General features: G+C 42.2%; 1 protein-coding gene across 1 annotated transcript; it reads right to left on the reverse strand.

Moving 5' to 3' along the window:
• Window positions 1-101: 101 nt before the first annotated feature.
• Window positions 102-20,884, reverse strand: LOC124723120. Its single transcript, XM_047248303.1, has 2 exons — window positions 20,303-20,884; window positions 102-480 (listed from the first exon to the last, which is right to left on the reverse strand). Exons 1-2 carry the CDS (start codon window positions 20,844-20,846, stop codon window positions 191-193), a joined length of 834 nt encoding a protein of 277 aa, XP_047104259.1. The 5' UTR covers window positions 20,847-20,884; the 3' UTR covers window positions 102-190.
• Between the last annotated feature and the right edge of the window lie 479 nt (window positions 20,885-21,363).

Below are 21,363 nucleotides of genomic sequence, written 5' to 3' on the forward strand. Positions count from 1 at the left end.
CAGTTCAACACTCATTTCACTCCTCACAGATATGATTATCAATGAAAATAAATAGATGATGGTGAACTGAAGAATATGTAATCTTTTTGGTATTCCCTTCATTGCAAGTCATTAAAATAGTAAAAAAAAAAAACACAAGTAAACTTCAAACAGTATATCTGATGTAGTGATTGCCTATAAAGTTCTCATGTTATCCATGATGGAACACTGTTGGTTGATGGGGAATCCACTTCTGTTTCTGTTCATTTGCATACCCATAATTTTTGTAAACCACATGCGGTCCAGGGCGCCTTCCAAAAACCACATTTCTTATTGTCGTCATGATGGCTGACATAAGTGCCATGTTGCTAAGCATCATGGCCATCATCACCATGCCTTTCAAATTAGCCAGTTGAAATGGTAGGAAGCCAAGCATCATCATTGGACCTAGCAACATCATTGGCATCATCATACTCATCTTCATTGTTCTTGGTATTGTCTCTGGAAATAATAAAATTAATTAGTTTACATGGTCTTTTTCACATTGTCTATGGATAATATAGTAGACAAAGTGGAATATCGGCTGGTGGAAGGTTTTTACTAATACTGGCTCAAAGCAATAAAATACAAAATTGCCAACAGTTCTAACAAAACACCCAAGGTCTTTTCCCACATTTCTGTGCTAATGACAAACAGCTTCACTTCAGTTTCATTGCAGATCTATATTCTGACTGCTGTTCCCATGATGCTGTATTCAGGGTATACGGAAAGTATTTCTAAGACAGGAGATATTATGGTTAATTATTCTTATACCTACTTTGATTTTTCCTTTCAAAAGGATCAAGATTCAGAAAAAATCTTGGAAAATTGTAGGCTCATAATATGAATATCAATGTATTGTCAGTATTGCATTATGTAAAGATGAAATCTAAATAGCGGTAATTTTACCACATGACACAATTTTTAAAAAAATCACTGAAGAACCAATGTGAAATTCTAGACAAAGAAGAGCAAGCCTATCTCTTGTGATGTGTGTGTTATCATGGTGATCAGTCAGGTGTGATGTGTGATTATATGTTGTGACCCGAACAGTGACATATAGCTACATTCCATGCCCATTTTAAATGTTCTATAAAATGTGTAGGACCTACAGTCAATCAATTTTTTGCTATGTAGTAACTGTTTACGAAATTTGTGTATTTTTTATTGTTGTTTCAAACTTACTTTTCATGATGTACAAACTGCATGTAGACTGAAAATTTTGTAGATATTTTTAATTCTTGTTTTAGTATAAAACTCACAAATTATATAACAGTTATTTGGTGATACAACAAAATTTTCATCAAGGGATGAATGTTTTATTTTTGAAAATTGTTCATATAAGGTGAATATGCTCATGGCACAGGTGATAAGTACATTGAGATTTATAACAAGAAGACTTCTGTAACATATTCTTTTCTGCAGTTGCTAGCAATGTGATGGTACACGACACAGATCTGAGTTTTCTCCTGCACCATTTCTATACATATTGTATCCTATTTGAATATATAGAATGAAGATAATATAACTTTAAAAATTAGAAAAGCCTCAAAATTTTATAAATGGGGTAATGGAAAGTAGTCAGGAACCATGGCAAGTTCTCCAAACATATTTCAGTAGTTGCTGAAACTGTCAGATATTTAAGATAATTATAGGACATGTGAAATGGCCAGAGGACTTTGGCAAAAACAGGTCTCCAGGATGATCCTATGCGCAAAAAAAAAAAGTTGTATTCCATCTGTCAGTAAGTCCCTGATGGCGAATAATGATTGCATACACTGAGATGACAGAAGTCAGGGGATACTTCTTAATATCATGTCTGATCTCGTTTTGCCTGGTGCAGTGCAGCAACTTGAGGTGATATGGTTTCAAAAAGTCTCTGGAAGCCAGTGCAGAAATACTGAGTCATGCTGGCTCCATAGCCATCCATAATTCTCAAGATGTTGCCATTGCTGGATTTCTTCCATGACCTGACCTCTCGATTATGTCCCATAAATGTTTGATGGAATTTATGGTAGGCAATCTGGGTGGCCAAACCATTCACTTGAATTGTCCAGAGTGTTCTTTAAATCAGTCGTGAATAGTTACGGCCCAATGATATGGTGCATTGCTATTCACAAAGATTCCATTTTTGTTTGGGAACTTGAATGACTGCAAATGGTCTACAAAGCCCGCACCACTATGGAGCTACCACCAGCTTGCTCTGTGCCTTGTTGTCAAATTGGGCCCATGGCTTCATGGGGTCTGCACCACATTTGAAACCTACCATCAGCTCTTACCAACCAAAATCAGGACTCATCTGATCAGACCATAGTTTTACAGTCATCTAGGGTCCAACTAATATGGTCACGAGCCCAGGAGAGGCAATGCAGGTGATATCACAGTGTTTGAAAAGCCACTCACATCGGTCAACTGCTGATAAAGTCCATTAATGCCAAATTTTGCTCCACTGTCCTGATGGATATGTTTGTCATGTGTCCCACATTGATTTCTGTGGTTATTTCACACAGTGCTGCTTGCCTATTACCAATGACTATATTACAGGGTAAATTCAAGTGCTGGCATGCCAGTTGGGAACAGCAGGGAAGAGAAGGTTATGAGAAGAAGTCAGCCAATCACACACTCACTGACCTCCCTTCCAGGATGACAATGCAACAGCAGTGGCCCCTAGTGGATGAGTACATAACCACCACATCCGACTGGTTGACCCACTTGGATAGCAGCGTCAATGTTAGGCACTTTGATAGCAGTTCAGGAGAGACTTTAGTCAGTTAGAGATCAGCAGTCACTGCAAAGATTGATTATTTCATATGTTGCCCTTTGCTTGCAACACATCTGTGCAATTGCCAGAGTTAAGTGTCTGTAATTGTCTTTTTCTAATAAAACTCATTAATATAAATTGTTTGATTGTTTGTCTGGCGAACTGAGTATCCAGGATTCCTAGACACAACAGACTAAGATATGCAAATGCCACTGCTTTAGGTCATTAAGTGTAAGCCGTTGGCAACTGCATTGTTTGAGGTGAGAGACAATGCCTGAAGTGTGGTATTCTTGGCACACTCTTGACACTGTGAATTGTGGAATATTTAATTCCCTAAAGATTTCCAAACGGAATGTCTCATGCATCTAGCGCCAACTATTGTTCTGTATTCAAAGTTTGTTGAGTCCTGTCGTGTACCCATAATCACATTGGAAACCTTTCCCCATGAACCACCTGAGTACAAATGACAGCTCCACCATTGCAGTGCCCTTTTATACCTTGTACATGGAATACTAACATGAACTATATATGTGTCTATCACTACTGCATGACTTTTGTCATCTTAGTGATTTACCAGGAGTTCTCTTTCATGTTACATAAAAAGTTCCCATTATTCTGAACAATATTTTCTGGATAAGAAGAGCACATTTCAAACTATGGTTTTTGGTACAGCTATTCTGGTCATACCAGCCATCTTCTTCCCTGGCTTCAAGTGTCAAACAGTTGAGCTGTTGTATCTCACCTGAAAGTGGAGGGAAATAGTCCATGTGACATGCCATTATTGAAATGTTCCACAGTGATAAATATGCTCCAAAATAGTTTACTTTTCACAAGTGGGCATAGTGAGCATAGACTTTGCAAGTTACTATTGCACCGAGGTTCATCCTCTGCTGTAACAATCTCAACTAAGCAACATTTATTGCAACAGTGTTGTATAAAACAATTGAGCCTTGTAGCCATTTTTAAGTACTGAAATAGTCTGTTATTCATGAAATTAGGGAAACATCTGATGAGATTAAGTTACATATCACATAAAGTAATACATTTATCAAAATAACAGGATCATTATGTCCAAAACAAATTAAATTTGTTTTCTCTTCTTCTTGTTTCTCCTAGACCAGATTAAGAATAAAAAACTAAACTGTTATCTGAGGAAGATGACACATCAGTCACTATGGGCCACACTTTACAAATAGCGATACCAAAGTTTTTTCAAGGGAAAAAAGTTACATTTCAATGGTGAAAATAAAGCAACTATCATGAAAATGGGGACAGAATTAAATAGTAGTCATAGTCTTCTTTTCTTATGTGTATTATATACATATTTATCAACCAGGTCCCAGATGCCCCCTCTGACACATCAGCAGCGAAGCAAGTTACATATTCACCTTTTTCTGTGTTTTTTCTTACTTTAGTTCTTCAATTCCTTGCACATTTTTGTATTTAAGAGTCGTAATCTTGGGTTTTAGTAGCTGTAAAGTGTAGATAGGTAGCCTGTAGCATAGTTGTCATTTATTTTGAATGATCAGCTACACAGCTCAGTGAACATCTAAATGGCTTCTCAGTTCGGAACAAACAAATATGTGTTTCAGTGCTTTTGGAAATTCTATCCCTATGGGGGTGAAATAGGGGATGGAAATTTTATGGAAAGAGAATGAAATTTTCACTCTACAGTGGAGTGTGCGCTGATATGAAACTTCCTGGCAGATTAAAACTGTGTGCCAGACCGAGACTCGAACTCGGGACCTTTGCCTTTCGCAGGCAAGTGCTCTACCAACTGAGCTACCCAAGCACGACTCACGCCCCATCCTCACAGCTCTGCCAGGAAGTTTTATGGAAAGAGTTGGTATAAGAGTATTTTTAAGCTAAATCTATGAAAAATTGTATTTCGCTTGTCGATTAGAAATAAAAAAATAAATGTTTCAGTGTTTCTGGAAATTCGACACCTAAGGGGGCCAAATACTGGATGAAAATATTTTATTACATCAAAACATTTTTAAGCCAAATCTTAAAATTTGTGTTTGACTTCTCAGTGGGAAATAAAGTTGCTGTTGAAATATCACCACAAGACCTCCAAAGGCAGGATTAACAAAAACCTCCGACTCGACCTACCAGATTCGCTTTATGATTAGAAACACATTTGGAAACGACTATGCTTCTATGCAAGGGTGCCCATGTGATAGTTTGTGGGAGGGTGGGGGGACTAGACGTGGGGGAATGAAGTATTTTTAATATTTTGGAAGACCAATGGCGACCTGCAAGTAGCCACACAAAAACGTTCCAGTCCGGACACTGTTAAGAACATGACTAATACTGACTTTTAAATCATTTTATTGAAATTATTCCCTTGTTTGTATGGCTTTCATTAGCGTGAATAGCTTGGAATGTGTTGCAATTTCTGAACTAAATCAAAGAAAGATATTTAACCAAGTGCGTACCCAGGATCTGAACTGGAAGGGGGGAGGGGGGGGGGGGGGGCAGGTCATACTAGTCTCAGGAAACAAGGAGTTGAGACAACATACAGCACTTCTCACTTCTTATTAAATAAAACAGTAAACCAGTGAAAAACTGCTTTTAATAAACATTTTAAATACAAGAATGCACTTGTACAATCCGAGAAAACATGCAGCATTTCTTATTAAATAAAACACTAAACTAGTGAAAAACTGCGAATATCTTCTAGAGGGGAGGGGAGGGGGGGGGCTGCCCCTTGCTGGGTACGCCCATGTATTTAACTGTCATCAAGGCAAATCGGCCTTATCAAAACTGCGTAGAAAAACAAACGTATCTTTAACACATTACTTTTCACTAGGTCTAATATACACTCCTGGAAATTGAAATAAGAACACCGTGAATTCATTGTCCCAGGAAGGGGAAACTTTATTGACACATTCCTGGGGTCAGATACACCACATGATCACACTGACAGAACCACAGGCACATAGACACAGGCAACAGAGCATGCACAATGTCGGCACTAGTACAGTGTATATCCACCTTTCGCAGCAATGCAGGCTGCTATTCTCCCATGGAGACGATCGTAGAGATGTTGGATGTAGTCCTGTGGAACGGCTTGCCATGCCATTTCCACCTGGCGCCTCAGTTGGACCAACGTTCGTGCTGGACGTGCAGACCGTGTGAGACGACGCTTCATCCAGTCCCAAACATGCTCAATGGGGGACAGATCCGGAGATCTTGCTGGCCAGGGTAGTTGACTTACACCTTCTAGAGCACGTTGGGTGGCACGGGATACATGCGGACGTGCATTGTCCTGTTGGAACAGCAAGTTCCCTTGCCGGTCTAGGAATGGTAGAACGATGGGTTCGATGACGGTTTGGATGTACCGTGCACTATTCAGTGTCCCCCCGACAATCACCAGTGGTGTACGGCCAGTGTAGGAGATCGCTCCCCACACCATGATGCCGGGTGTTGGCCCTGTGTGCCTCGGTCGTATGCAGTCCTGATTGTGGCGCTCACCTGCACGGCGCCAAACACGCATACGACCATCATTGGCACCAAGGCAGAAGCGACTCTCATCGCTGAAGACGACACGTCTCCATTCGTCCCTCCATTCACGCCTGTCGCGACACCACTGGAGGCGGGCTGCACTATGTTGGGGCGTGAGCGGAAGACGGCCTAACGGTGTGCGGGACCGTAGCCCAGCTTCATGGAGACGGTTGCGAATGGTCCTCGCCGATACCCCAGGAGCAACAGTGTCCCTAATTTGCTGGGAAGTGGCGGTGCGGTCCCCTACGGCACTGCGTAGGATCCTACGGTCTTGGCGTGCATCCGTGCGTCGCTGCGGTCCGGTCCCAGGTCGACGGGCACGTGCACCTTCCGCCGACCACTGGCGACAACATCGATGTACTGTGGAGACCTCACGCCCCACGTGTTGAGCAATTCGGCGGTACGTCCACCCGGCCTCCCGCATGCCCACTATACGCCCTCGCTCAAAGTCCGTCAACTGCACATACGGTTCACGTCCGCGCTGTCGCGGCATGCTACCAGTGTTAAAGACTGCGATGGAGCTCCGTATGCCACGGCAAACTGGCTGACACTGACGGCGGCGGTGCACAAATGCTGCGCAGCTAGCGCCATTCGACGGCCAACACCGCGGTTCCTGGTGTGTCCGCTGTGCCGTGCGTGTGATCATTGCTTGTACAGCCCTCTCGCAGTGTCCGGAGCAAGTATGGTGGGTCTGACACACCGGTGTCAATGTGTTCTTTTTTCCATTTCCAGGAGTGTATGTTTATTAAATTATTTTTGATAATTATTACGCAAATGTGAGCGGGTGCTGAGCTAGTTCTGTTATAAGTAAAGATTACGCATATGCGTTCGATGAGCCGGCCTTTATGACCGAGTGGTTCTAGGCACTTCAGACTGGAACCGCGCAACCGCTACGGTCGCAGGTTCGAATCCTGCCTCGGGCATGGATGTGTGTGATGTCATTAGGTTAGTTAGATTTAAGTAGTTCTAAGTTCTGGGGGACTCATGACCTCAGCAGCTAAGTCCCATAGTGCTCAGAGCCATTTTTTATGGTGCCGACGACTTGTCCAGGGTAATATTCAACGCCAGGCAGAATCTCAACGGCCACGCACGCCTAGCACGCGAGAGGACATACACATTGTTTGCTTGACTGTGCATGATCGTACACCCACACTACACTACGTACACTGAACCGAGAAATGGCAGCAGACAGATGCACACCAACACTGGTGCAGGCAGTGAAAACACTGGCCATTGGAGCTTTACCACGTTGTCTTTTCAAGATAGCTATGGTTTTACATACAGCACCAGGGTGGACATGTTTGTATGTGGAACCTCCGAAGTGAACAACTGTTCAAAAAATGTGTGTGAAGTCGTATGGACTAAACTGCTAAGGTCATCAGTCCCTAAGCTTACACACTACTTAACCTAAATCATCCTAAGGGAAAACACACGAACCCATGCCCGAGGGACGACTCGAACCTCCGCCGGGACTAGCCACTGAACAACTGTAATCAGATTACATTTGTCATAATCATATGGACTCAGCACCTTACGCGATCATATGACTTTCCACTGGGTACATAATGCGATCATATCTGGTTCACAACACGGGTAATTTGGACATCAGCCTTTCGTTTCTGACTTGTTAACACTGGTGCCTGTGCCCCGTCTTCGATGTCCCCATGACGTCCTCTTTTAATAAGATAACTGAAGACCGATTGTTGCCCGTGTTGTCTCGACACGGAAAGTGTTCGTTTTTTGGCCTGGGAAGCACCTCTTGCAAATCTCTCACTCACTGAGATTGATGAACTGTGTCATACAGCTGAAGCAGCATGGAATGACGTACCTGTATCTGTCATCAAAGCTCAGTTCGACTCGATGCCCAGCATGATTAAAATATTTAAATTTCACACCCTCCAAACCCTCATATAATCTTTGTTATACACTGAGCTGACAAAAGTTATGGAATAGCGATTGCACATATACAGATGGCGGTAGTATCGCGTAAACAAGGTGTAAAAGGGCAGTGCATTGACAGAGCTGTCTTTTGTACTCAGGCAATTCATGTGAAAAGGTTTCCAGCTCGATTATGGCCGCACGGCGGGAATTAACAGACTTTGAACATGGAATGGTAATTGGAACTAGACGCTTGGGACATTACATTTCGGAAATCGTTAGCGAATTCAGTATTCCGAGATCCACAGTGCCAAGACTATACCGCGAATACCAAATTTCAGCCATTACCTCTCACCACGGATAACGCAGTGGCCGACGGCTTTCACCTAACAACCGAGAGCAGCGGCGTTTGCGTAGAGTTGTCAGTGCTAACAGATAAGTAACACTGGGTGAAATAAGCGCGGAAATCAATGTGGGACGTACGAGAACGTATCAGTGAGGACAGTCCGACGAAATGACGCGGTATGGGCTATGGCAGAAGACGATCGACGCGAGTGCCTTCGCTGACAGAACGACATCGCCTGCAGCGCAACTCCTGAGGTCGTGATCATGTCAGTTGGACCCTAGATGACTGCAAAACCATGGCCTGGTCAGGTAAGTCCTGATTTCTGTTGGTAAAAGCTGAAAGTAGGGTTCGACTGTGGTGCAGACCCCACGAAGCCATGAACCCAAGTTGTCAACAAGGCACTGTGCAGGCTGGTGATGGCTTCATAATGGTGTGTCCTGTGTTTACATGGAATCGACTCGATCTTCTGGTCCAACTGAACCGATCATTGACTAAAAATGATTACGTTCAGGTACTTGGAAACCATTTGCAGACATTGATGGACTTCATGTTCCTAAAAATCGATGGAATTTTTATGGATGACAATGCGCCATGTCATCAGGCCACAACTGTTAGCGACTGGTTTGGAGAACATTCTGGACAATTCGAGCCAATTATTTGGCCACCCAGATCGCGCGATATGAATCTCATCAAGCATTTATCAGACATAAGAGGGAGATCAATTTGTACACAAAAGCCTGCGCCAGCAACACTTTCACAATTATGAACGGCTGTAGAGGCAGCTTGGCTCAGTATCTCATTAGGGGACTTCCAACGACCTGTTCAGTCCATGCCATGTCGAGTTGCTGCACTACGCCGATCAAAAGGATGTCCGACACGACATGAGGAGGTGTACCACGACATTCATCACCTCAGTGTGGAGTGACTACCCACGATAAGTACGAAGGACGTTCAGTTAGTAATACAACACTTTTTTTCTGAAAGCAGGTTCGTTTTATTCAGGATTGCAGTACATAATATTATAATACTATGCCTCACTCTTTTGGCTATGAAACCCTATATTTCAACATGATCGCCGTTCAATCTGACGGCCTGACGCCACCTTACTGGGAGGGCCTTGTATGCCTGCATGGTACCACTCTACTGGACGAAGTCGGAGCCAACGTCTTGTTGTAGCAATAACGTCCCCATCATCCACGTACTGCTCCCAGCAGGGTGCATCCTTCATTAAGTCAAACATCTGGAAGTCTTCCGTTAGGCGGCGAGGAACACAGCAGACAAACACCTTTGAGGACCCCATCTGGTGGACGAGTATGTCACCACTACCAACAGAAACGTCCAGTTGAGCAGCGAGGTGTTTGTGATAAGTCGATAACCTCGAATGAGAGCTCCGCACGTTCCAACACTGCAGGAGTCACAGCTGTGTGCGGCCGGGCGACACGCGGGAGGCGGGACACGTTTGGCGAAGTTGTTGCGATGACAGACGCCTTGCTCAACGACTCACTGTGCTTTTGTTCACTATCAGATCTCGGTAGGCATTCTGCAAGCGCCTGGTTTGGTCCAAAAGAAATGCAACGATAGCTCTGTGCTTGGAACATACCTCCGTTACAGACGCCATTCTAAAGTCTACGTATAGCGCTGCCACCTATCGGAACTTCGTAGAACTATAAGGAGCTGAAGCAGAAATTTTCCAACATGTCCCACAACTAATTCTGCATTTTTTCAGCCGAAATTGGCTTAAAAATGTGTTGCATTACTTATTGGATGCCCTTCATAAAATTTCAATATGTGCTAGCCATCCTGGTGTTGCAGTTTTAATCGCTAACAGTTTATATTCTGTAACCATATGATAATCGTCTCCTTTTCTGGTCAATAACGGTACACCCATTCATCACAGCCACTTATACCAAAAATTTATTTTTGAGACACAACACCACAAGTGTGTGTAGCTAAAATGCACGAAGGAATAAATCAATTCTAGCTACGTGACAAAATTCAACGACGAAGTATCGACACCATCAGTATCACGGCTTTCGTGTTTTAGAGTGTTTGTGTACTGCCTTGGTCAGAGAAAATGGTGGTAATTTGCACCAAACACTATTTGTCCGAAGAAATGCAGCAGAGTGCAGTCTCTGGCTGGTGCTGTAATATGGCACGGTGTTCATCCATTCGTATTTCTTAATCTGATGGTGAAAACGAGTTAAATTGGTCATTATTGATCATAGATTTTTGCTAAGGTGAGTGCTCGAAGAAACAAAAGTGGCCCGCGCAACTGAGTGTGAGCTGTTTTTGTAACTTGTAACAAGCACGACTCATAGACTTTTTAACGGAAGTGACGCGTATGCCCAGAGAGAATGGCATGAGTATCGTTGCTTCTTATCCAGCCGCGCGGTCTGAGGGGGGCCTTGCCACTGTTCGCGAGGTTCCCCCCGTCGGAGTTTCGAGTCCTCACTCGGGCATGGGTGTGTGTGTGTGTGTGTGTGTTGTCCTTAGCATAAGTTAGTTTAAGTTAGATTAAGGAGTGTGTAAGCCTAGGGACAGATGATCTCAGCACTTTGGTCCCATAGGCACTTATCACAAATTTCCAAAAAATTTCTTATCCAAAATCACAAAGTAGAGCGTCTGTAGTGGTTACCTACATTTACTAGCAGTCATACCTCTGAAATGATGAGCCATAGTTTTAGCTAGATAGTCACTCCCAAAGCGAAATAACCATGGATATGCTTTCATATATCTGGAATAGTTACAATGGAGCGGTTATTGGTTGCATGTGTTTTTACCTTCTTTGTGCGAGAAACAGGACTCCGCCCGCGCGGGATGATGACTGCTCCGAGAAATGGGAATGACGCCTTGGATTGTCGCCCTAGGTAATTTAGATGAGAGCACGGAGAAAAAATTATTCTCTATGGTGACAGTTCCGGTCAACACTGAGTGCATCACAACTGTCAATAGAGGAACAAATCAAGCGGGGAGCAACATCGCTGCACCGTTAAACGAATCCAGTCAATGACCAGCCCCCCTTCTCCTTCCTGCACGAACACTACAAGCTTTGCAAATTGCTCGACGGAGCTACGGCTGCAGCAGCATTGTAGAACCACAAACTAATTAATAGGTCGCGAAGTTCACTGTGTTGCCTTGGTTGATGTTTGGAGGGATTTTGTTTCATTTTACAGTGCGACAGCAACCATTTTGTCATTTTTTAAATAAACTATGTCGGATTTCAGGTTAAAAATGCAAAAAAGTCAAGTTTTCTTAGAACTGTTATTGACGTCACTTGTTTTTCCGTAATTTATGACGGTTTCTTTGAGATATATGCAACTGCGGTTTCTTATGAATATGAAGAAAGTGAGCAGTTTTACAGATAACAGTGCTTTTGTACATCCGGTTCTACAGTACGTACTATGACTATGACTTCTCCCACCTTCGTGTGAACAGTTTAGGTCGGGATGGAAGTAAGAACTTACACTTCAGCAGACATAAAGGTATTTAGGGGTTCTAAGTCATGTTAAATACAAGAAAAATATCAGAAAAATCAGACTCTGAATTGTCGACGTCGGTATACTAACTCGGTTATAGATTAAGGCAAACTTATTCTCCTATTATAGTTTTGCAGTTATAATTTTTATATTACTATAAATGATTTTTGGCATCAACGTTATACACATAGTTCAAGATATTGAGGTGCCGTATTTCTTAGAAGGCGTGAACTGAGAGAAAAGGACGGCAAAATAGTTGCGGAAAACCGAGTAAGGAAGGATTCGAGGTAAAATTATTATCTCGAATTTCCCCCTTTGTGAAAACATAAGTACATGAAAGCAATTGCTTTGTTCTGCTACGACTGTTTCGCAGCAGTTATATTGGACTAACGGAAGGTAAATAAGGTAATTTTGAAACAAATATCCATGCGGTTACACGAGTACAACTCATGCATTTTACGTAACGGATTAGCTCTGTCTTCTGTAGCTCTTTTTAGAGAACTGGCCGGGTAGGTAACACATATTAATAATTCGTCGATACACTAGTTGCTGTTATATCTCTGTTTGCTTGCAGAGCCAGATATTAGACACTAATCAGAACGGAAAATTACTGTTTAGCGTGCCGTTGGCCACGATGTTATAAGGGACGGGACGGAATCTCGAATTGGGGAAGGATGAGAAAGAAAGTCGGCCATGGTTCTCCAAAGGCACCATCCTGGAATTTGCTTTAATAGTTTCAGTGGAATTAAAGAAAAGCTTAATCTGGATAGCCAGACGGAAATTTGAACCCCTCTGCTCCCGAACGCGATCCCAGTGTGTTAACCACTGCGCTACCTCGCTCGCTCAACATTGTTAAGTCAATCGCAGTCACCACTATCTGCAGACGAACCAAACACTGATCGAAGAGAAGTACCTTAATGTAGGCTACTTACTGCTGCAATGAGGAAGACTTAAATGTAACATTAAGAGATCGCTTGTCAATATGGGAGGAGTGCTACAAAAAGTAAGACACATCATATCCAACGTGATCGTTGGATTAAGAGGTTGACCCTACTGCACATAACCGCCTTCGTGTTACGGACTATTTGCCCATGAAAGCGAAAACTTCATATAAAGTAAGATATCTTAACACCAGGTTGTATCATTGATATAACGAAACTATCAATGGAGATATCCGTTAATAAGAATGTAAATATGATGTATCAGTTACATTTCATGTCTTTTGCAACAGAAAACTGGCAATATACAATAATGTAAAGTGAATTGTAATACTCTCCCACAGTTAGATTAAACATTATGTACCTTGTTTATACCGTTGCGGATTTGAACGCAATTACCACGCCTTAATTTCGACTTTTTTTCTGCCAAAATAATCAGTTTCTACCATAAACACGCACTTGCCTCTCAAACTCTCTAATATCTGCTTTGTTAAGCGTAAGACACAATTTTTAAATTTAAAAAGAATTAATTTATTCCTTACTTATTTCAGTAGTCAGGTTACCACGTAAGAAACAGGTAGTCGATAAACCAGAGAGTAGTCTACGAAATTACTAAATGCTCTCATGATTACGTATTTCGTTATTAGTTCCTCGAACCATATTTTCAATGCTGTACATCTGAACAATTGATAACTCGTAAATTTCATTTAGGAAAGGAACATCAGTTGTAATAGATACGGACACTAACAGAAGTACTGTGCCAACAAAAACTCCTGTCCGTTATCTGTTTGTGATTACTGATTATCACAAGTTGCTTCTCTTTCTTTGAGCGAATGAAATTAATGGCCAGCCGCAGTGATCGTATCGCGTCTTTAACGATGACCGCATGTTGAACCCAGAGAGCCTCTATACAGACTCTCTAGTTGAACCGTACTGCTTGCAGTCGACGAATTTGGTGACAATTTTTTTATCAGCAGCCATTCAGTAACAACAAACATTATTTTCTTAATGCAACAGGTGGAGTAACAGGGGTGCTGATACGTAAATAATATTTAATCCCCGTTTGTAAACATGAATGAAGACAGCAAATCTCGTTACCAAGGGATTTTCTTAACTGTGCGTAACACTGTGGAACAACAACTTGTCTTTGGAGATACCGAAGGAAATTTCTGGAGGTTCAAATGGCTCTGAGCACTATGGGACTCAACTGCTGTGGTCATAAGTCCCCTAGAACTTAGAACTACTTAAACCTAACTAACCTAAGGACATCACTCACATCCATGCCCGAGGCAGGAGTCGAACCTGCGACCGTAGCGGTCGTGCGGTTCTAGACTGTAGCGCCTTTAACCGCTCGGCCACTCTTCAACTGCAGATGTTGGCTTCTATGTAATTACAGTGAGGTGATGATTATGCGGCTTGTAGATTATCAGCGCGCAGTTCGGCAATTTGTGAAAAAGTAGAAAAACGAAGTCTGAGGTATTCTGTTTTATTTATAGCCAATATTTTCGTTTAGAATACAAATTTCTGCTTGTGATGATATAGGTAACGAAAACATCCACGAGTGGTTAAAAAATGGTTCAAATGGCTCTGAGCACTATGGGACTTAACATCTGTGGTCATCAGTCCCCTAGAACTTAGAACTACTTAAACCTAACTAACCTTAGGACACTACACACATCCATGCCATAGGCAGGATTCGAACCTGCCACCGTAGCGGTCGCGCGGTTCCAGACTGTAGCGCCTAGAACCGCTCGGCCACACCGGCCGGCAAGACGTAATGACGCTCACCGAGACACTGGAATGAGTAATCGATTGCAAGAATAGGCAGAATACAATTCGTTTGACTATGTGATGCTTTGCCTCTCCGGAAAATGATGACCATCGTCATGCATATCAGAAACATAAAAGAACAGACGACTGTTTTCCGAAAGTGAACTGAAAAAAAAGTGATACGAAATATATTTTATTTTAAGTGTAATTTCTTAAATTTTCAGTTTAGAGCGAGTAATTAGTAAGCAATGAAGTGGCCTTTCATATGTGATATACAGTAAATGGCAGTTACAGGTATAAAAATTGGTTTATTTTGGATCATCCGTGTCTTTCGGCCCTCGGTGATGTTCGACTATCCGTGCAGTCTTGGGTATACACTAATCCATATCATGGAAAGCTTGCTACAGTTATCCACACTTTCCAAGAAGTCTGTAAAGAAACTTAGATGAAATGAGGTCGTAGATGCAAGAGATCAACAAATGAGCAGTAACAAACCGTGCACGGTTGCCATACTATACGTGTAAAGTAACTCGGTACTTCTCGGGCAGGCTGGTGGTGGCCATGTTACCGGAAGTACTATTTACTTTTTCCAATGGGTAACAACTTCGTTGAACACTGATGATTTGCCCTGCGAGAATAATGTTTGTTGTACACACGGTAGGGATGGCGGTTATCGCTGTAACACCGATTTTCGGTTATATTGGGTGTTTTTTCAACGCCACTTTAACCTGAGTATTCAAACCGCTTCTGAAATAATCGATTTTCGGTTTTTATTCCTATTATTTCTAGTAATGTACGAAGAAATCGAAAAAAGATTGAAACAATTTTGGCTTCCTCAGTTTCAAGATACATGGACTCAAAATACTTAATTAAATAGCCAAATAAAAGAAGACAACCCGTTCACCGTTCGCTCGTTTCCTCGAGAAGTGATGAGTGGCTGAATACTACTAAAAATCTCCAGCTGTTTCCTACTGATTCTAATTTTTTTTTAAACTTTGGTCAAAATCGTGCTGTAATCGAGGAACATACCACTATTTGGGCATTAGGAATATTCAGTGCTGAATGGTGAATACTGAGGCTGAGGTACTCCATTTTTCATGTTAATTCGTCCGTTTTCAAAAGCAACAACCAGATAAAGACGTATTATGTGGACGTAAGAAACAGATCGGCTACTTTCTATTTTTATGGTAAGTTATGAATTAATTGTTAAGTTTTAAGTTTTGTCCCTATATTGTGTCTCAAATTCGTTGTCTCTACCCGTTCTTAATCTTTTCAAGCAAATGAGATAATGTACTTAATTGATATCGCACTCTCTAAAATACTTCCAGACTAGGGATATTGCCATTCTGCAATACAACTAATGTCCGACGACAACAGCGAGAAACTACCATATAGACCAGACCGGGAAAGTCTCGCACGCTGCATGTTCCAATACGCTACGCTACATGGTATAAAGTACATTATTGTCTCAGCAATGCAGTACCAATTCTGATGCTACGTATTTGTTGGTCGTTTCTGTCGATATTGTTGTTGATATAGCACTGAACCCTTTCCCCATTCTCTATAATAACGCAGTACTTTAAAGCAATGGAAATATTACGAATCAAAATTACTCGTTTTTTAAAAAAAGTTTATTCAAAAAGCAAAAAAATTAACATTGGTGCTAAGGCTAATTTTTACCCGGTTATTAGTAAAAAAATAAAAAAACACATATAACCGAGACCAAATAAATACCGAAAATACCGGTTATTCAGAATTAAAATACCGGTATCGTTTTTAACCGGTCGGCTTTACCCATCCTCCCGCGTCCGGCCATCCTGATTTAGGTTTTCCGTGATTTTCCTAAATCGCTTCGGGCAAATGCCGGTATGGTTTCTTTCAAAGGGAACGGCCGACTTCCTTCCCCGTCCTTCCCTAATCCGAAGAGACCGATGACCTTGCTGTTTGGTCTCTTCCCTCAAAACAACCCAATCCTTTTACCCATCCCTAATACAAGGATCGCTTACATCTACTCCCAGCATCTGCGCAGCTAAGTTTATTTCAAGTATACGGTATAAAAAACATTGAGCGTTTGGCGTCATTGGCCGGGAGACCCCTTGCGGGTCAGGTCCGGCCGCCTTGGTGCAGGTATTACTACATTCAACGCCACAGTGGGCGAACTGCGCGCCGGATGGGGATGAAATAATGATGAAGACAACACAACACCCAGTTCCTGGGCGGAGATAATCTCCTATAGCAATTATAAAAACGAGGGTAAATTATACGAGAAAAGTATGCCACCTCCTGCAAATAAGCTTATACCCGAAATTAGCTGCGGGTAAATAAATAATTCATTCGATGGAATTGTGGTTGGTTGTAGTATTTTTCTCATTGCAATGATTCTAAGTAGACCTCATGATGAATGATTACAAAAATCTATGGTTTTCATTATTCTATACACCATACAGGATGTTTCTGTACTGATTGTTCAAATTTTAAGGGATGATGCAGAAGGATTTCAATGAGACAGAGAACCCTGGTCTGGAAACAACTGACAAGGGGTGGCCACGACGTTGGGATCACAGATTTACTTCAAACTTTGTACACCTTTAGTAGGCCATTAAAACAACATAATGTGCGAGTAGTAAGGTGCACTACTCTGGCAATTCCGAGAAAATCGCAAGAGAAGTTTTTCGAGTCTATTATGTAAGTGATGTATCTGTGCGAAGTTGCTGATTGCAAGAAGTAACTGCCGGCACGGTAGCTCAGCGTGTTCGGTCGGAGGGTTAGCTGCCCTTAGTAATAAAAAAGCTGAGAGAATGAATCAACGATTAACTTGAAGGGGTGTCACGTGACATCCACCCCGAACAACTGCAACGAACAAAATGAGATTTAAAAAAAGCGGTTAGCGTAAGAGCTACGCAGATGAGTCGTAGACGAGACCGGATCCAGCAAACATTAACTCCATCATCTATATTTTTTTCATCACTGGTCACATTACTTATTTTATATGACATTTTAGAGGTAATGTAATTAAGAAAACCCACGTGTCTTTTCTTGAAATTGTAGTGAATTTCATATTATTTGACTATTTACTACCTTTAATTAAATTGTCAAGGATAAGGGACAGGATTGGAAAGCCCATGTGAAACAGGTAGTCAACTTCATTTTTGTAGTACAAATGTAAATTCTGTGATATTCAAAAAAATTGCATCTATACTATTCGTTCTTCCGATATTAGCAACGTCTCGCCGCTACGCAGGTTAACTGCCAAATGGCACCCACCTATGTGTCTGCAGCTCGAAGCGTTAAGGTGCAAAGTAGTTCCGGGTGCCTTTCCAGACTACATGTTATTTCGCAAATCACGACAGGCACAAATTTTCAGGAAACCTCTATGCGTTTCTTCATTTACTTGTCGATAGATACAAATATGCTTGTTCCAATAATTAAGTTTAATTAAAAATAGTAAGTAATCTAATAACATGAAATTCTCTAAAACTTCAAGCAAGTACAAGTGGTTCTTTTTAATTATATTACCTCTCAAATGTTATATAAAATAAACAATATGACCAGTTATGAAAAAAATAGATTAATAATCAAGTTTGAGCAGGAGTCGAACCGTCGCCTCAAACACGTTCGTCTTACGTAGCTCGAACACTAATCGTCTAACCACCATTGAACCCTAACGTCCGGCATCTACGCACAGATACATTAGCCAAATAATAGACGCGTAAAACGTCTCTTGCGATTTTCTCCGAATTGCCAGAGTAGTGCACCTCTACTTGCACATTATGTTGTTTTAATGGCCTGCTAAAGATGTACAAAGTTTAAAGTAAATCTATGATACCAACGTCGTGGCCTCCCTTTGTGAGTTGAAAGTGGGGTAGGAAACGTGATAACGTCAATTTCACTTATAATCTGCGGAAGACGATAAAGAGCCAGGTAGGTATATTTTCTTTAATAATTTATATTTACCTCCACAATTTTCGCAAAGTACTACACTCACTACAGTTGTACAAACTGAAGTTGTCAAGCTCGTATGCAGGAGTGATATCGCGCTAACTTCATTGCGTTAGAGGATCCGTGGAATTTCCTATCTCCCCGCTGCTCTCCACAATGTAAATCTTTATGCTAGTTGCACTTGCCTACTCTACAAAGTCAAAACCTAAGTACGTGATAAATTGATCTATTTCATTATTCAAGCACTTATCCGTTGTTTCTCTCAATCCTCTGGAAAAGTTGTGCCACAACGCGTTTTTTGGTAACCTTCGACTTACATTCGACTGTAGAATTTAACAGACATCGCACACACATATTCATCTTGCTGAGATTGGAAGCTCCTTGATTCACACACACACACACACACACACACACACACAAACACACATACATACATACACGGTCAAATAAGTCAGCACACCCACCATAAAACGTTTACACCAAACATTCAAAATTAGTGCCACACTGAACAGAAACAAACGATGAATAATTAAGCGGCCACATAATATTGGGTCTCTCAGTGATTTAGGCGGCACAAGTTTTTTCTCAAATCTCGTTTTTGTGCAAACATAGTGCGAAAATAGGCAAGACTGAAGTAAAAAAGGGTGTAAAATGGGCATGTGGGCATATATAATTGCTGCTGAAAAAGAACATACACCAAAAGTGCACAACTGGACGAAAAACCTAAGTACAGACGAACACCATTTACGAAAAAGTATTTTCAAAACTAAATGGCTCTGAGCACTATGGGACTTAAATCTGAGGTCATCAGTCCCCTAGAACTTAGAACTACTTAAACCTACCTAACCCAAGGACATCACACACATCCATGCCCGAGGTAGGATTCGAACCTGCGACCGTAGCGGTCACGCGGTTCCAGACTGAAGCGCCTATAACCGCTCGGCCACTCCGGCCGGCTTTCAAAAATAAGCAAATTTTTTACGTCTACTTTACCGATGACGTGCTTTCAAACAATAAAAGGGATAAAAAACGCCGACCTGCAGAAATCCACTTTCACAAGTACAGTAGTTTCAGGCGAGCAATCGAAACAAAAGAAGTAAATTGCACATGTTACAGGTTTTAGGTCTAAAGTAGAAAAAACAACCATGAACATTGTATGATATTTTACAGAAATAAATTAAGACCCAGAAAAGATGACACATAGGTGTCAAAAAATGTTTGGGTAAATAGAAAAAGAAATACATTGCGTTTTGCAAAAGGCGGAGTTTAGAAACCCAGACATAAATCGTTTGTTGGCTAGACCAGCTTCGAAATTCGCGTCATTATCAATTAGCTATATTGCACCTTATCCGACGGCTGAATCACTGTGTAGGAGGATCATTCAACTCGTCAGACCTCCTACTCTCCTCTAGCTACTGAAAATGACATAATTGTCGAATCGAATCTAGCCAAGAAACAAGATATGTGAGTATTGACTGTCAACCTCTGTAGTCTAGTTTAATGTGCTCAGAGCTGCTATACACGAACAATATGGCAGATGTGAACAAGTTCCGACTCACACGTCCTTATCTCAGATTGACACATTATCACTTCCCGTCGTTTCTGAAAGTTTGCACTACCATCGTGGAAACATGTGGTACAAGAGGACCACTTCAAAATTACAACTCACCTGTGGTATAACCTTCTGACGAGTTGTGCGGGACATCCTGGGAGCTTGCAGCTGTATCACTCGGGATTCCAGTGTCGTTTTTATTTACGACAGACTCGCTCGTGCCCCTGGCAGACGTGAGTGCACCCTGTTCTTGTGATTCGGGATCACAACCGTCACCATCCGAGGTATTTTTGTCAGAAATGTTCTCTTCGACATATTTCAACCAGGGATGAGCGTCACTGAAGTTACTGAGTTTTCGAACGGTGCTCTTCAGCTCACACACCACCCGACGCTCGACGCAGGACAGGAAATTGGCGTCCAGTGGACAGAGAACTCCTCGGAGGGCGTCGGCGTATTCGCGCCAGTCGACGCCTCCTTCCCCGCCTGCGGCGTCACCGGCCGACGTCGCAGCCAGTCGGGACGCCTCGGCGGGTGGTGCGTCCTCCGACGGCGAAGCGGAGTGCGACGGATGGGGAGCGACCGAGACGCCGCCGGCCAGGACAAAGGCGGCGACGAGCAGGACAATGCGTGCTGACGCAGCGCGAACGTCGGGCGCAGCCATCGCGCTCGGAGGCTGGCTCGAGATTCCCGGCTCTTTTTCCGGGGACTGCCGTGACCCTGTTGTGGACGCGATGTGGAACACGCAACCGGTTCACGGGCTGCCGAACAAGTGGGAAACGACGGTCCGTCGCCGTCGCCGACGTCCGGCCGACTTCACTTGCCCGTGGGCGATGACTGCCGCCGTGCGTCCGGACTAACTGCCGGAACGGTTAAAACGCCCGGACTGTACAGTGGGGAGCGAGCTAAACAGAGGAAACTACGCTATTAACCCATTAAGTCCCAAATTAATTTTTCTTTAAAATTGAATTTTTTATTCCTTAATTATAATGTAGACAGTGTATGAACCACAATAAGTACAAAAACAGCCAAAGAATATTTATACATGCTGATATAATGCCGTCCTCAAAATAGGACAGTGGGATCTAAAAGTATCGTATAGCATACTAAACTGTATTCTAGTCTCAACTATTTATTTCTTGTGAAATGGTACAATCCACTTCACACACAGTATTACACGG

This window comes from Schistocerca piceifrons, chromosome X (assembly GCF_021461385.2).
Source record: "Schistocerca piceifrons isolate TAMUIC-IGC-003096 chromosome X, iqSchPice1.1, whole genome shotgun sequence".
Classification (NCBI taxonomy): Eukaryota; Metazoa; Arthropoda; class Insecta; order Orthoptera; family Acrididae; genus Schistocerca; species Schistocerca piceifrons.